Source organism: Mus caroli, unplaced genomic scaffold (assembly GCF_978045245.1).
Source record: "Mus caroli unplaced genomic scaffold, Mus_caroli_1 scaffold_3, whole genome shotgun sequence".
Lineage (NCBI taxonomy): Eukaryota > Metazoa > Chordata > Mammalia > Rodentia > Muridae > Mus > Mus caroli.
The window spans coordinates 128,327,789-128,345,866 of record NW_028227258.1 but is presented as its reverse complement, the minus strand read 5'-3'; the positions used below and the strand labels follow the sequence as shown (position 1 = coordinate 128,345,866).

The 18,078-nt window shown below is 43.1% G+C and overlaps 1 protein-coding gene across 1 annotated transcript in view; it reads right to left on the bottom strand.

The window, feature by feature from the left end:
- The window catches only part of Ccdc39 (coiled-coil domain 39 molecular ruler complex subunit), a 38,345-nt gene extending 20,475 nt beyond the window's left edge, over positions 1-17,870 (bottom strand). Inside the window, exons 1-9 of the mRNA XM_021157490.3 lie at positions 17,662-17,870; positions 14,577-14,696; positions 12,940-13,086; positions 11,641-11,799; positions 10,906-10,998; positions 10,682-10,810; positions 7,230-7,421; positions 3,122-3,225; positions 2,530-2,662 (exon numbers count right to left, since the gene is read on the bottom strand). Coding sequence (XP_021013149.1) covers positions 2,530-2,662; positions 3,122-3,225; positions 7,230-7,421; positions 10,682-10,810; positions 10,906-10,998; positions 11,641-11,799; positions 12,940-13,086; positions 14,577-14,696; positions 17,662-17,751 — 1,167 coding nt within the window. The 5' untranslated portion in view covers positions 17,752-17,870. The remainder of the gene's footprint in view (positions 1-2,529; positions 2,663-3,121; positions 3,226-7,229; positions 7,422-10,681; positions 10,811-10,905; positions 10,999-11,640; positions 11,800-12,939; positions 13,087-14,576; positions 14,697-17,661) is intronic.
- Positions 17,871-18,078: the final 208 nt, after the last annotated feature.

Here is an 18,078-nt window from a genome sequence, read left to right as displayed (position 1 = left end):
AAATGCTGAAAATTTTACTATTGGCTCTTGAGAATGTGTAGAAGTCAGTGCCAGGCAAACCCTGGTCCAGCCCTTCACTAAGCCTTTGCATTGCTTGATTTTTCTTCTGTGCTGGCCTCAAAGACAGAAGTTTCTGGTCCTGACACTCCTCAAGAACCTACCTTGACCTGAAAGCTTCATGACCAACACATTCTGAGTTTCCCTGTGACCTGCCAACCACCAGGCCAACTACAAGTTAACACTTTTAAATACTGAAACAGTTCTCCCTCATAACCACATTCCCACTCCGTAGCCAATGAACCTTGATGTGAAACAAAACAAGCCCATGACTAATGTGTGCAAATTTTCACAAATCAAAAGATAACCAATAACTGATAATGGTATTTCTCATCTAATTGTCACTTCTCGCTGAACTCAGGACCTTCTCAAAGACTGCTCAGTAGAATTTGAAAGCCTGGTGACTAAGTCCATTGAGCTTTTCCTGAAACAAACAAACAGCGAGGCAAGCACAATAGAAGTGGGGGTTTTCCTCCCATCCCCAAGCTCCTGGAATAACAACTCTGAGACTCATATTTACAAATTCCTTGGCCATAAGTTTTGGTTATTCCCCAATTAGACCATAACTTACTATCCCTTTTATTCTAAGTTCTGCCGAGTGGCTGGTTACTGCTGCTCAGTGCCCATGCTTCGGACTTCCTCCATGTTCCTGGGTGGAAACCTCCACACCTTGTTCTGTCCCAGAATCCTTGCTTTCTCTTGGAACGCCCCCCTTCTGTTTCCTGCCTCAGTTACAGTTAGAGCAGCTTGATTTGACAGATGGAATTTCCAAACAGACATAGGAGATCCCTTCTACAGAGCACAGCCCTCTCACAAAGCATTGGTACATCTGCATCAATGTTCATATTTTCAAGTTCATCTATCTTCCTTTGTTAAATGTGAGGAGTTTTTAATGTATTTTTTGTAATGCAATTTCCAATCCTCTTTCTGCCTTTATGGAGGCCTGGGCCATCTACCTACTATCATTTCCTTCTATTAAGAACTTCACTTAGCATTGCTCTGCTAGCAATATATTCTAATCCCTACCATGTGTCTTCAAATGGTTTTATTTCTATTTTCATTGCCAGTTTCATACATTTGTGTACTGAACTGTAGTCGTTTCACCTTGATTTCGCATCCTGTAGTCCCCTCCCTCCATCACCAGTACCTTTCTTCTTGAAGAGTCTACCTCCTTCTTTCATGGCTTCTTGTTTGCTTGCTTGCTAGTTTGCTTGTTTTGAGACAGGGTCTTATTATCTAACTTTGGCAGTCCTGTAACTTTGTAGACCAGGCTGGTCTCAAATTCACAGAGATCCACCTGCCTCTGCCTCTTGAGTGCTGGGATTAAAAGTGTGTGCCACTATACCTGGCCTCCTATGACTTTTTTGGGTGTGAGGTCCACACTCTAAAGAGTTACTTGCCTGAGCATGGGTGGGAAGTTACCCACTGAGCATGGGTGGATCATGGGCAACTTCTGTGTGGCTATACCACCAGAGAGAGTGACAGCCCCAGCAACAAGCATTAACTGCTAGTCATCTTTCTGGGAGAAGTGGGCCTCGTGCTCTCTCTCTCCATTCATGATGAAATGTTGATGGGCCTAATTTGTGTTAAGTCTTGTACAGATAACATCTATAGTGAGCTCAATTCACCTGATTTGTTTTTAAATGTCATAACTTTTACTATCCTCTGTGACTTACCTAGTTCATATACTCAGCCTTTCAAGGATATTTTTCAGCTCTTATAACTATGTTTGTACCATAGGAAAACATGTTCTTAAGGCCAGGTGAAACAAAAGGGCATGATTTGGACTTAACTACCACTCGGGTCAACGGGCATTGTTACTTGGGAATTCAGAGCACACTGAGGAACCAGGCATCTTCAGGTGCAAGCAGAGTCATATTTTGTACGATCTAGTCAAGTGCTCAGAGATGACTCCATCTTCATTATCCCTTCGCCTCCTTCATCAACAAAAGACAGGAAAATCAGGAGGCAGGGGTGCCCTGCCACAAACCTAGTGCCCTTTCCAAAATTCCAAAGAGAAGATGGCAAAGAAACCTCCTCTGGTTTCTTAAAAGTTGGATTTACTATCACTAGCACACTCTAGACTGGTGGAAGAAGAGGCCCACCTAATTAGTGAAATGGTGCATTTCACAGGCCTCTTGCCAAAAATGACCCCAGGCTGTAAGAGGTTAAAATGCTGATGGAATACCCACAATGGGCCAGAGTATGAGAAGGTTTGATCATGAATACACACAACAGAATGAGGAGGAGGCAGAATGCTATCAAACAAGGACACTTGCCACACACTGACCAGATGGGCAGGGGAAACATGGAAGAATAGGCAACAGAAGGGAATGGGCTACAGGGCACAGTGTGGGGCTACCTTTAGAACCAGGGCCCTTTGAGGCTTCACAGTGCTCTAATTCCTAGCACGAAGTACTTCATTCTTTGGAAAATTGCTGTGCTTCTGTAAAAATCCAAAAGAAGGTTTACCTTCAAGCCTTTCTCCTCCTCCTTCAGCATGTCTTCCATGTTGGTAGCTTTCTCTTCAATAGATAGGGTCTTCTCAGTTATCATCTTTAATTTATGTTTTACAACCTCATTGTGATGTTTAAGTTTTTGTAATCTAAATAATGTTTGTAAGGAAATTTAGAAAACAAGCTTAAAAGAGTCCTTGACACATATACACAAGAATAGTTGCTTCTGCTGCAAACATTGTCATTACCATCATGTATCTGGTAGGCTATAAAACTATTTCTCTGAGCCTCTCTGATGAAAAACAAAATAAAACGAGAAGATCTGGAGCTTGATAATGGAGCAAATAAGTTGAGTGGAGCTCAGTGGGCAGGGGTGGGGTTCAGTGAGCTAAGGCGGAGCTCAGTGAGCTGGGGTACCACTGGGTGGTAAATGTTTACCTACCACATTTAAGACCCTAGGTTTCATACCTAGCACCAGCAAAAAAAGGAACGTTAACAGTTATAATCTTGCATATATTTACAAAAATAATTTTAAGCACTAATACATTTCTAAATATAGACCAGAAATATATTTACTATTTACATATCTTTATATGGGTTTTTCTTACCTTAATGTTTCGTCAAAGATGTCCTTCTTTACTTTGGAAATATTTTTCCTCAGAGCTTGTAAGTCACTGGATGTTCTATTGAGAGTGGTTTTTAAAGTATCCAGCTAGTTATCATTAGACAGAAAAAAGTTACATGTTCACATTCAATAAGGTTTTTTTTCTGAGAAATGCTATTGTTCCTACTTTAAGTTCTAACCTTAAAATAACACCTATATAAATAGCAACTTTGTGTAATTAATGCCTATCTGTAGCTCTCCTTGATCCCCACATCAAAGTTTAGATGAATTTTTGTTTCATAACATGAAAAACATGATAACTATCACCATATATAAAGCTGAAAGTGCATGTAAAAAAGTGTAGCCACTATTCCTGCTCAGGGGTAATATGACTTTGGATCAGTGACTCTCAACCTTTCTAATGCTGTGACCCTTTAATACAGTTCTTCATGTTGTAGTGACCAACAATGATTTCCAGTGCTACTTCAGAGCTGTAATTTAGCTACTCTTATGAATCATAATGTAAATATCTGGTATACAGGATATCTGATGTGTGACCCCTTTGAAAGGGTCATTCGGTGCTTCCAAGGGGATCGCACCCCACAGGTTGAGAACCACTGCTGTAGATACCCTGATGTGAATAGATAACCTGTCAGGATAGCCTGACAAATGCAGCTGGATATGGAAAACCTCAAAATTCAACCCAGCCACCTCCCTGCATCCATCCTCCATGACATACACCTCACACCCATCCTCCATGACGCACACCTCACACACATCCTACAGTGACACACACCTCATACACAGCCTACAGTGACACACACCTCATACACAGCCTACAGTGACACACACCTCATACACAGCCTACAGTGACACACACCTCACACACAGCCTACAGTGGCACACACCTCACACCCATCCTCCATGACGCACACCTCATACACATCCTACAGTGGCACACACCTCATACAGAGCCTACAGTGACACACACCTCATACAGAGCCTACAGTGACACACACCTCATACAGAGCCTACAGTGACACACACCTCATACAGAGCCTACAGTGACACACACCTCATACAGAGCCTACAGTGACACACACCTCATACATAGCCTACAGTGACACACACCTCATACATAGCCTACAGTGACACACACCTCATACATAGCCTACAGTGACACACACCTCATACATAGCCTACAGTGACACACACCTCATACATAGCCTACAGTGACACACACCTCATACATAGCCTACAGTGACACACACCTCATACATAGCCTACAGTGACACACACCTCATACAGAGCCTACAGTGACACACACCTCACACACATCCTACAGTGGCACACACCTCATACAGAGCCTACAGTGACACACACCTCATACACATCCTACAGTGACACACACCTCATACACAGCCTACAGTGACACACACCTCATACAGAGCCTACAGTGACACACACCTCATACAGAGCCTACAGTGACACACACCTCATACACAGCCTACAGTGACACACACCTCATACACAGCCTACAGTGACACACACCTCATACACATCCTACAGTGACACACACCTCATACACAGCCTACAGTGACACACACCTCACACACATCCTACAGTGGCACACACCTCATACACAGCCTACAGTGACACACACCTCACACACAGCCTACAGTGGCACACACCTCATACACAGCCTACAGTGACACACACCTCATACACAGCCTACAGTGACACACACCTCATACACAGCCTACAGTGACACACACCTCATACAGAGCCTACAGTGACACACACCTCATACATAGCCTACAGTGACACACACCTCATACACAGCCTACAGTGACACACACCTCACACACATCCTCCATGACGCACACCTCATACACAGCCTACAGTGACACACACCTCATACATAGCCTACAGTGACACACACCTCATACAGAGCCTACAGTGACACACACCTCACACACATCCTACAGTGACACACACCTCATACACAGCCTACAGTGACACACACCTCACACACATCCTACAGTGACACACACCTCATACAGAGCCTACAGTGACACACACCTCACACACATCCTACAGTGACACACACCTCACACACATCCTACAGTGACACACACCTCACACACATCCTACAGTGACACACACCTCATACACAGCCTACAGTGACACACACCTCATACAGAGCCTACAGTGACACACACCTCACACACATCCTACAGTGACACACACCTCATACAGAGCCTACAGTGACACACACCTCATACACAGCCTACAGTGACACACACCTCATACACAGCCTACAGTGACACACACCTCATACACATCCTACAGTGACACACACCTCACACACAGCCTACAGTGACACACACCTCATACACAGCCTACAGTGGCACACACCTCATACACAGCCTACAGTGACACACACCTCACACACATCCTACAGTGACACACACCTCATACAGAGCCTACAGTGGCACACACCTCATACACAGCCTACAGTGGCACACACCTCATACACAGCCTACAGTGACACACACCTCATACACAGCCTACAGTGACACACACCTCACACACATCCTACAGTGACACACACCTCACACACAGCCTACAGTGACACACACCTCATACACAGCCTACAGTGACACACACCTCATACAGAGCCTACAGTGACACACACCTCATACACAGCCTACAGTGACACACACCTCATACACAGCCTACAGTGACACACACCTCATACACAGCCTACAGTGACACACACCTCATACACAGCCTACAGTGACACACACCTCATACACAGCCTACAGTGACACACACCTCATACACAGCCTACAGTGACACACACCTCATACATAGCCTACAGTGACACACACCTCACACACATCCTACAGTGACACACACCTCATACACAGCCTACAGTGACACACACCTCATACACAGCCTACAGTGACACACACCTCATACAGAGCCTACAGTGACACACACCTCACACACATCCTACAGTGACATTTCACACCTCACACACATCCTACAGTGACATTTCACACCTCACACACATCCTACAGTGACATTTCACACCTCACACACATCCTACAGTGACATTTCACACCTTCCTCCACACATTTGACTGTTAATCTAAATCTAAGATATACCCAGGAGAGCCACTACTACCCCATATGTAACAGTAGTTCAATAACTAGTTTTCTAAGGAACTCCGTGTTGACTTCCATTGTGATAATATAAGTAAATGTGATAAAATAAGTAAATATAAGAAAAATGAAGCTTGGGTAATTATACTTCCTACTTTCCAGCCACAGCAATCAGAGCAGTATGGTACCAGTCCCCAGACAGACACCTGGACCAACGGGACAGAACAGAAGGCAGGATCAAATCCATGTGCTTGTATACATCAGCAGACTCCCTAGAAACCCCCAACAGTGAAAGACAGCGCCTTCCAGAAATGGCTCTGGGAAAACCAGAGACCCACAGTGCGAGGTAATAACATGTATTACTTAATATAAATAATAAATATCAATAATAACATGTTATTTCTCCTGTACTGTATATGGAATCAACTCAGCATGGAATAAAACCTCGAGGTGAGATCTACTACTTTATAACTGTTCAAAAAAGGACAAAAGTGCAGGCCATGCAAGCAAAACAAGGAAGCAGGGCTTGCTCTCCTCTGCACAGTTTAGGACACCAACATACTGCATAAGGCCACCTGCAGAACACTTCCAAACCACAAATCTGATAAAGTGTTCACATCCAAAACACACAAGCAATGCATGCTGCCCACTGCTAGTAAAAACATAACGACCGTAAATGAGCAAAGGTTCAGGAACTGGCATTTTTCTGAAGAGAGCATCAATAGGTAACAGTCAGCAGCACTGAGTCTCAGGAAACACTACCCAGTGTCACCATATCAAGTCAGAGCTGATGCTGTGAGCTGCATTTGCCACACAAAGGCAGTGTCAGTCAACACACACACACACACACACACACTCAAAGATTTCAGGGAAAGAGCCAGCAGGCCTCTCCAGTCCCACTGAGCTTCTGTGTGACCGCAGGCCAGTGCTCAGGTGACACACCTCATCCTTCAGCTGACTTCTGTTGCCTTCATGACGCTGGTAGTCCATCCTGCACTTGGACACTTTCCGCTCAGCAACAGAAATTCTTCTCTCATATTCTATGTTGTTCTCAACCTCATTTTCCAGAAACTTGATCTTCTCTTTCACCACGCCTTCTTTTTCTCTTGCTTCCTGCTTTATTCGTGATAATGCCTAAAGATAGAGACAAATGTATACGCTCAAGTATTTCCTAAGTTCCAACTAAAACAAAAGGGAGTTAAGTTTTTATTTTTTAATATTCAACACTTACTTTTTATTTCAAAAAGTCCTTAAAAATATGTTTGCTGTTGTGGGGAGTGTGTTGTTGCTGTTGTTTGGAGACAGGGTCTCACTGAGGTCCTGGGTAGCCTGGAAGTCTCTGTGAAGGCCAGGCTCATCTTAACCACACAAAGATTTGCCTGGGGTTAAAGTGTATGCCATCACCCCTAGCTAAATAGGATGTGGTTGTCAATATGCTGTGCTTGAATATCTATGAATTCACATCATTAAATGTTATTATATTTTCTGCATCTATCTGGAAGAGCTGACAAGCAAGGAAATGGATAGGCCTTTACACAGAAAGGGAAAGTTCTCCCAAAAGAAACAAAACCAGAAATAGTACTGAATAGTTTGCAAAGAGAATCTTAGGCCTCAGTGAAATTTTCTAAATACTGTCAAGACCCCCAATTTTTCATCTTTTAGAAGTAACATTTTGCCAGATATGGTACACATGGCTCGCAGGAGGCTGAGAGGAGTAGTTCAGGTTTGAAACAGCCTTGAGTTCATGGTTCGAGGCCAGCCTAGACTATACAAAGAGACCCTGTAGCAACAAAACAAGACAAAACAAAAATACATCACTTGTTATTGGCTTCAATGAAAATGTCCTCACTTAGGCTGTTTGGCGGTCTTGAAATTACAATAATAAGAATAACCCTCAGAGTTCTGTATCTTATGTAAAAGGAGGAAAAGAAGATGATAACCCCTCTCCGTCCGGCAGGAGGCACCGACGACATCATCAACAGGCAGTGCTGCCTCCACCCTGAGAGCTAGCTTTCATGGTACTAAGAGGTGCCATGCAAGCTTCCAAAGGAAGGAGTCAACCACCGGTCATCCACTTAGGAGGCGAAGAAGCACGGCAACGAGCAGCATGGCACAACAGCCTAAGGGTGCAGTGGTGGCACTCAGACCTTGGAAGTAACCAGCAACTCTCTGATTGGATATAGGGCCAATTTACGTGGAAAAGCATTCCTGATACTAGAAACGTAGCCAACTATCCAGGGTTAGTGAAGTCATGGATCTTGGAGGAGAACCTACACTTTATTAAACCAGCCTAATCTCTAACTACATTCCAAGTATTTGTCCTTAAATCCATAGACAAGTGTAGACTTCATCCTTCATTAAAGAAACTTCTTTGTGATAGTTGAGACCATTACCAAGAACCATAGCCGGTCAAAATGCACATTGTGGAGCCCAGTCCACTCCCACACCTAAGGCTAAGGGAGCACTGAGAAGGAGAGAGTGGAAAATTATACAAGCCAGAGTCTGGGCGTTTACTGTGAGATTATGTCTCCTAGTAACATCGAAAACTACAGGGGGAAAGTCTCACCAACGTGATTACCTAAACCTGAGCTAAACAAGGATAGTAACAATAGACATGGTAAAGTGAATAGGGAAAAGATGAGGATGATGAGGAGGAGGCCTCAGCCTTATAGAAAGAACTATAGGCAACTAAGGAATGCTGAGAGTGAGAGGCGTGGTCTTCCCCAGGGAATTGCAAACATACTGGCTGTCTGATACCAAATGGTCAGCCCTGAAAACATGCATACAAGTATCATCATACAGCTTGAGCAGGCTACCATTATATACATGTATATGCATATAATATAAACATATATTCAATATATTTATAGTATATAGTCAATATTGTGTGGGGGGGTGCGCGAGTGTGTGTTTGTGTAACAACAATTAATGAAAAAAGAGGCCATGAGTTTGAAAGAAAGCAAAGAGGGGTATACATCAGAGTTTGGAAATAGGAAAGGGAAAGAATTAATACTGTAATTATATCATAATCTCAAAAATAAAGGAAATAATTAAAAACAAATATGGATGGAGATTTTAAGCGTTTATTATGGTTGAAACATAAAGTGGGAAGGGTGGTATGGGAAGCGGTCATAACAAAATGGTTGAAATGTGACCCAAAAGAAAAGGCAGAAAAAAATAGGCTAGCAAAGTAGGGCTTCTAGGGTCAGATGGAGAAGAAAAGCAAATGCCAAGTTGAAAAGGGCCAGCTCTTAGTGCAACAGGAAGGCTTGCAGAGCCGGGAAGCAGAGCAATGGGGCTCTTACCAGTTACTCGGGACAGCAGAACCAATGAATTAAAAGGAAAACTTGTCTTAAAGTATATTTAAGTTTCAACAAAGGTGATTCTATCAAATAACTAATTTTAAGGTAGTGTTCTTACATGTCCTCCTTATCAATTGACATTCTTAATGTAGTGTTCTATATCACGATTGTGCTGGGACAGCCAGAGGACTGTCAGACTCTTCTAAGCTTACACGTTTCAAATGCTCACTTGAAGGCCGTCATCACATTAGCTTTTCTGCCACTTAATTCTAACAGCAGCAGTCAAGTTTCTTTACAGTGCTGCTGGTGACTAAGTCGTTCCCTGGATGTGACACAAATGTGGCTTGGTAGCAAGACACAAGCTGGAGAAAGGGAGAAGAATCGGAAGAAACACCTAACTGAAGAGTCATGGGCTATGTGCAAACCGCTGCCTGGAAACCTGTGATCCTGGGCCTGCTGGAGGCACATTACGGAACAGGGCTTGGGGTTTGAAAGTAACAGGATGTCCAGAAGTAGACACCGATGTCAGCCTCAAGAGTTAAGAATGAACATGGTGTGGTATTTAACTGCAGCCATTCCTACATACCTAGAACTTGGGGCCAAAGAGCAACCTGTGAAACCCAAGTTACAACAGATAACCATGGGCTGGAATGCTGGGAGGAAATCTCAGTTCTCAAGGATAATAATACTATTAAATAAATAAATAATGTCCATAGAGGCCCATTGCTAAATGCTTGACTTGGCTTGGAAAAACATTTGCCGGGACCATTCAATCTGGCTGAAACGTGACTTTCAAACAGCAGCATGCTATTTTGTTATGGTGGTGGTTAGTTGGTTGTGTTTGGTTTGGTTTGGTTTGGTTTGGTTTGGTTTGGTTTGGTTTGGTTTGGTTTGATTTAGTTTAGTTTGGTATGTAGCCCTGGCTATCCTGGAACTAAATAGACCAGGCTGGCCTCAAACACAGAGACCTGCCAGCCTTTGTGTTGAGATTAAAAGTATGCACCACCACCCCAGGCTATGATGTATATTTTAAATTGATGCGGTAAGCGGGAGACAGTAGCACTCGGCATCGCAGGGTTGCAGCTAGCTCACCAGGGCACAGTTGTCTATCTCCTGATCCCGCCTCTGCATCTGCTCAATGGTGTTCTCCCACTGCTGAATGAGCTCTTGTCGTTCTAAGTGAATCTTCCGGAAATCTTGTGCAGCTTTATCTAATTCTAACTGCAGAACAAACAGAAGATGACACTTCCATTAATCTAAATGCTTTTGCAAATATTGCCTTGGAAGTTAAGAAGTAAATATCTCCGTAGACCAACCTGCGCACTTAGCGTCTCTGTTAGTTCACTGTCTAGAAGCTTCCTCTTCTCATTACACTCCATGGTCAGCTTTTCTAACTGCAGAGTCAGGGCCTATAAAATAATATATATTTTTCTTATGGTCTAGCTCCCAAAGCATTAATGTACTGTTTGCTTATATCCCCATGGAAATGTACCTGTTTCTAAGATGGCTTGTAACACAAATTAGGAGAAAAATACAAACATAACCTGCCATTTAAAAATATTTAAAATAGCACATTTGGTATTTAGCCTGCTAGAGAATGGACTTGTATGACAGTAGCTTCACTATCACAGTAGATGAGACACTGAGTGGATTTCACACAGAGTAAATGTACAAGAAATAACTTATCAACTGCAATATTATCTCAAATGGGTAGAACTTACATGGAATATTCAAATCAAATGTCAAAGTATCCAAAATTAATTAATAGTTTTAGGATGACTAAAACTTTCTCTCCTGAAATGCTTTGAAATGTCCTTTGAAGTCATAACTCAGGTTCCCAGTGGGTCATATGGCTTCAGAGGCAGCAACATGCTAGAGGATTTGACTGCACTCATTCTTCTTGAGAAATGACACTTCATCCTAAAAGGGTCTCAGAGGAGAGCCTGGCCCCAAACCTTCAAGGACAGTTGCCTCCAAAATCAGTGACTATGACTTCATGTTTTAAAGGTGGACTTAGATAAAAGCAGTTTAAGCAATGCCTAACGTCTCACCCTGATTTTGTTATCGTCTTGCTGAGAGTACTTCTGCAGGGTCAGAGAGTCACTGTCTTTGTGAGCCGATTCTTCCAGCCAGGCCTCCAAGGCTTGCTGGTCCCAGTTCATCTGACATTTCAAGCCATCCAGCTTTTGAGTAGCTTTAAATATATTGTTCTACTTTCCAAGGAACAGGAGAGAACAGGCAATAACAAAACATTATTTATTATGCAAACATCAGAACACATACTTTATACTACCAACCAAACAAATGGAGAAAGCCAGGCTCTGCCTTCCACATGTTTGTGGCATAGAATGTTCAATTCTGTTACTACCATGCTTGTATTTTAATTCTTCAGTTACAAAACAGAGGTAATCAGACAAGATCAAAAACAGTTGGTGAAGTCAAGGTTCTTGTGAAAAAGCTTTAGGGCAGTTCTCTCATAGAGAACCCATTAGATCCCAAACCAAAGCCACCCCAAATATGTGAGTGTGTGGGTCAGTTAAAATAGCTTGCTTGACGTGCTTGCTTAAACAGATGAAAGTCAGCCCATTTCCAGTCACGTCTGCTACTCTAACAAGGTCTCTTACAGAAAGATTTGGAAGCAGTTCCAATTGAAGTAAATACAATACAGGGTATAAATTATTTCTGTAAATGTTGTCACTTAATGAATCTATAACCAGAAAAGAAAACGTACATTAAATCAGTAAACGTTATTTATATTGGCTCTATAAACATTACTTTACATAATTAAAATATGCATGTGAATGAATATTCATTTCATCCACTAGTTACTGGTACAGAAGGGGCCAGCACACCTTAAGTTGTGTTCCTGGGAGATATAAGGAAAGTAGCTGATGTGAGTCTGCAAGGAAGCCAGCACAGAGCACTCCTCCATGGCTCCTGCCTCTGCTCTTGCTCGGGTTCCTGCCCTGACTTCTCTTAATGATCAAGAGAGCTCGGTACATCTAAATCAAACAAGCCCTCTTCCCAAGCTGCTTGTGGTCAGTGTTTTCTCACAGCAGCAGAGAAGCTAACCAAGATAGGTCCCCACGTTGACAGAAGAGTATAAAAGGTAAAACTTTGAGGTGAAATTTAAAACTGAAACTTATCTGTCTGCTAACAGTGTGGCCTGCGCCTGTAAGTAAGTCTTATTAATAGCCGAAATGCAATGGTTGATCATTTCTTTCAAACCACAACGCTGTCTTTTCATGGGGGGAGGGAGGGAGGAACCATGTAAATAAATCTCAGAGAAAAGGTAGGTTCTCCCTAGAGAGAGCTGGTTCAGAAGCAGGACCGCAGCAAGCCACACCCACTTCCATTTGGCTCTTGCGCTCCCGGATGATCGCCATCTCCTTCTCCAGCTGTTGGGTCTCATTGTTGACTCGGCCCAGCTCTCTTTCAGCAATGGCCTTAAAATGTTCTTCGCTCTCGATTTCACTCTCCCTTGCTTTGTAAAGAGACTGAAAAATAATTACACAACATAGAAGCACTTCGATATATGTTTCTATAGTATAAAATATATCACTGCACGACGCAGCCCCAGCCCAAGTGCTCAGATTGAACACAGTTAACTCCACCAGGGTGGGATCTGACCCACTGCAGCATGTGGCTCCTCTGCGGCTCTCTCAGCGCTGAGCAGTGAGGAGCTTAGCCACAGACTTCCCAGAGAACTACTGTCGTGAGGAGCTTAGCCACAGACTTCCCAGAGAACTACTGTCAGGAGTTCAGGAGTTATATGGAAGAAACTAAAGAAAAGAAACTGGGAAGGTGAGAACTAGAAGCTATAATTCATCCTTACCAAAAAGGGAGAAATATTGGTTATAAATAATTGAGAAAATAGGGTTTATATTGAATTAATCACCTAATTGTTCTACTTAACAGAGACGAGTCTGAGATAACTATTTACATGCGGAGGAGTAAACATCTCTTAGAATGTATTAGTACATATAACTATTTCTCAAAAGGATATACTTAATTTTTTGAGGTGAGGTGGAAATTGTAATGTTCCCAATGCTGATGTGTGCTCCTGATGTCTGGGTTCCTTGTAGTGATTACATAGTCACCCCATTTTAACTGAAGTAGATTTGTACTAATATTGCTTTTTATGATTTATTTTTGTATTTTATTTATGTGATATTATGTATTTTATTTATTATTCACATGGCACATGGCTCATGGAGGCCTGAAGAACTGTCGTTACAAGTGGTTGTAAACCTTTCAACATGGTGCTGGGAACTGAACTCAGATCCTCCGGGAGCTCAGCAAAGATTCTTAACAGCCGAGCCAAACCCTCTTAGCCCTAGTGTTAGAATGTCTAAAATGAATTTTGCCTGCCCCTGTTATCTGAAAAGTCTTCTAAAACATAAAAACATCACTATTAGTGTTAAGATTTCAATTCCTAGAACCAGGTGTGATGGCACACATTTGTAATCCCAGCACCTGGGAATCTAATGTACAAAGATCATATGTTTGAGACCAGCTCTATAGCAAGATGGTGCCATTTAAAAAAAAAATAAAATTCTAATCTTGACCTATACTAAAATACCATGACACTGCAGAGATTTCAGGAGGGTGAAGACAGACCTGTACCCAAAGTGAGCCCAGAGGTCCATGCTGGACAACTAAACTGGAGGCCGAAGCTCTGTCAGCCAACACAGCCAGCTTTGTCTACCTTCGGTCACTCTGCACTGCCCCACGGCCCCCTCCTTGTGCTGGACTGCCAGTTAACACTCTGTGAGAGCTTGATAGTGATTTCTTCTTCAAGGAGTCTGCTGACAACTGAGAACAGTACTTGAGTTTCTCAAAACATTCTTTCTGTCTCCTTCAGGTTCAAAACTATGTTCATAAACATGTGATTAGGATGAGGTTTCCTGACATAGCTCTAACGTAAAATCATCAGCACAAACGTGGCATGTAATACCCAATGACAACACACAACACATTCCTGTACCTGTGTAAATAAAAATTCCTGATTCACATTTTTAAGGTGAGAAGTCATAGAATTAATTCGTTCTTCATAGTCATGAAGCTGATCTTGCAAGTTTGATTTTTCCTCGCGGAGCTTTAACAACTGTTAAGTAACAAATGCCATGATTAAAAAGCAAACCAAATCTTCATTTACTTTGTATTATAGTCAGTTTGACATGCTATAACAAAAATATCAGAGACTTGATGCCTTAAACAACAGAAATATATCTGTCACAATTGCACAGGCTAAGAATTGCAAGATTCTTAGTGAGCCCTTTCTTCTTACTTTGCAAACAAATGTCTTCTTTCTGTATCTAAATGTGACAGAAATTATCTCTCTCTTTCCTCTTTTTATACGGGCACTGACTCATTTATGAGAGCGCCACCTTTGGGGTAATTTGAATGAGAATGGCCCCATGGACTCATGTTTGAATGCTTGGTCCCTGGTTAGTAGAACTGTTTGGGAAGGATTAGGAGGTGTGTCACTGTGGGTGGGCTTGAGGTTTTAAAAACTCATACCATTTCTAGTATGCTCTCTGCCTCCTGCTTACATTTTGAGATTGAGATTTCAGCTACTCCTACAGTCATTGACTGTGACCCTTACAAAACTACTAACCCTCAAAGCCCAATTAAATGCCTTGATTCATAAGTTTCCTTGATCATGGAGTTTTATTACAGCAACAGAAAAGTATAGTATAACAGCTCTAACATTACGTTATAACAGCTAGTATAAACATCCCTCCAGAGATCCTATCTCCCAAACACCATCACACTGAAAATTTGAGTTTTGGAAGGACACAGATATCTAGTCCATGCCATCTTTAATTTTTAAATTTCCACAGGAACCTCTTAAAATTCTACCAACCTTTTAAATGTAAATAATGTTGCCATCTAGAGACGATTTTGGGAGATTAATACTATAGTTCATGTAGCATGTACTTCTCATACAGCAGGGTTACCTCCCTGGAGGGCAAAAGGGAAATCCTATTCCATCTCTAACTTGTGGACTGTCTTATGATCTTAGGTTTCTATCTCTATGACAAACACCATGACCAAAAGTAACAGTTTATGTCATCTTACATTCCAGACAACCGTGCACCACTGAGGAAACTGGAACAGAAACTCGAGCAGGGAAAGTAACTTGGAAGTAGGAACCGAAGCACAGGCCATGGAGGAATGCTATTTACTGACTTGCTCTTCATAGGTTGCTTAGCCTGCTTTCTTAGACAACCTAGGACCATGGCTGATGCTACCTACGGCAGGTGTGGCCCTCCTGAATGAACCATTAGTCAAAAAAAGCCCCACAGGCTTGACTGACTACAGACCAAGTTTATGGAGATATTTTCTCAGTTGAAGTTCCCTCCTCTCAAATGATTCCAGCTTGTGTTGACAAAAAGGAGGGAGGAGGAAGAGAAAGGGAGGAAGAGAGGAGGAAAGAGGGGGAGGGCAGGAGGGGGGGGAGGGAAGGAGGGAGGGAAGGAACTACATTTCTCTGCAAACATACACGGAAAAAGCCAGCCATGTGACATGTTCTTGTAACGCCAGCATAAAGGAAACAGAGATGCGAGGACTTCACTAGTCTGCCATCTTAGCCTAATCTGGTAGCTCCAGGTCCCAGTAAGAGACCCTGCCTCAAAAAGTAAGGTAGAAGTAGAGCCTGGGGGATGACACTTAGGCTTGATCTCTGGCCTCTGCACGCATGCGCACACATGTACATCCACCACCATACATCACCAACACATACCCCGAAAAGAAAGAAGGGTAATGTAATGAAAGGGGGAGCATAAAAACTACAGGACAAGAACCTTAAGTTCAAATGCTAACTGTAGAGCCAGCAGGATCGCTCTCCTAAATACCTCTTATACAATGTAATAATATATTACTTATATAATGTCTCCTGCCCATCTCATCTCTTGTTCAACAAGACACCCATCAGGTTGGTGGGCTGGCTCCAAATCTTCAACTAGCAGCTATGACTCAGGCACCAGCAGTGATTTTTTATCTGTCCTAATATTGATGGTCCTTAAAGTGAAATGCCCAATCCTAACCAGAGGGCAGGGCAGGGCAGAGCAGAGCAGAGCAGAGCAGAGCAGAGCAGAGCAGAGCAGAGCAGAGCAGAGCAGAGCAGAGCAGAGGAGCAGAGCATTCCAAACGTTCCAGTCTTCTCAGCAGATTTACCCAAAAGTCTTTTATGCTCACTATTCAGAGGGCAGAAAATATTCTCTTCTACCTTGTCAATTTGCACAAATCTTCAATTCTTGGTTCCCTCTTCCCCACACCCTAATACCGATCCGTGGGACTTTGCGCTGACTGCTAAAGATGCATTAACTTTGTGGAGCCGGTTGCAATTAAAAAAAAAACAAAAAACAAACAAAAAGAACCGAGACTTAAACTGTATGTATTTTAGTTGGTGCAGGTTTGTCCTAACAATGTGAAATATTTCACCATCTTGTGACGCCATGATTCCCACTCTGAAACTCTATATTGCATACTTCACTAAAATGTTTTCCTTGAAAGCAACTCAAGCGATTTTAAACATCACAGAAACACAAATGCTGGCAAGAATGTGTCTTGTGTGTGCACATGAATAAATGGTGGTTACTAGGCAAACACCAACAATGCATTTGTGATCCTTAATTGGATGGGAGAGGCCTGCTAGCTGGCACCTGAAACAGCTGGAAGAGTGAGACTCGGGTTTTATGGCCCTGAATAGAAATTGTTGCTTCGATAAAACTTTCAAATGTGTAGTAACTGATAGGAGCAGGAGAAAAAGTGGGGAGGACGGGGTATCAGATCTAAGTGATGAAGTCAGGCCACAAGAGGCGCAAATGAGCAGCGCGGCACCTGTACGTGGGACTTGGTCTTCTCTGGCCCTCCCCTGATTCCCACTGGATACCCACCTGGCCCAGCATCCTCTATTCACACTCCTTACCTAGTCTTTACCTGGTCATCCATCCTCCCACCGGTCCTCATTGGCAGTCCTGGCGGCGTTCAACCAGCCCTTTTACCACTCCTCAGCTGTTCCCCTCTGGTCGACTCTCCCCTAAATCCCACCCGGTCCTCCTCACCTGATCCTCCAGGATCTTGTTCTCCTGATTGGCCACGGGGATGGCGAACCCATCTTCCCAGGGCAGCTCTGACAGGAACTCACTGCACATGGCGTACGGGGCTCGAAGGGAGCACAGACAAGCCACCCAAAACCGTTCCCTGGAGCTCGCGGCCGGTGTCTGCCGAGCCTAACTGTCTGTACCGCGGCCCTAGCAACAGCCAGGCGCCCTTAGTTACCAAACAGGAAGCACTCATGCTGGAAGGCGGAACTTCCTTTGAGAATTCCCTTGTCCTTTTTGCAGCGGGTAGAATTTGCTTGCCTGTGTCTGTGAGGCACAGCTCTCTTTGCACGGATAGATACACTCCCAGGACTTCCAATACGTGGAAATCTGGAAGCTCGGGTGCTCCAGAGGATCACAAAGTTCGGGGGATGGAAG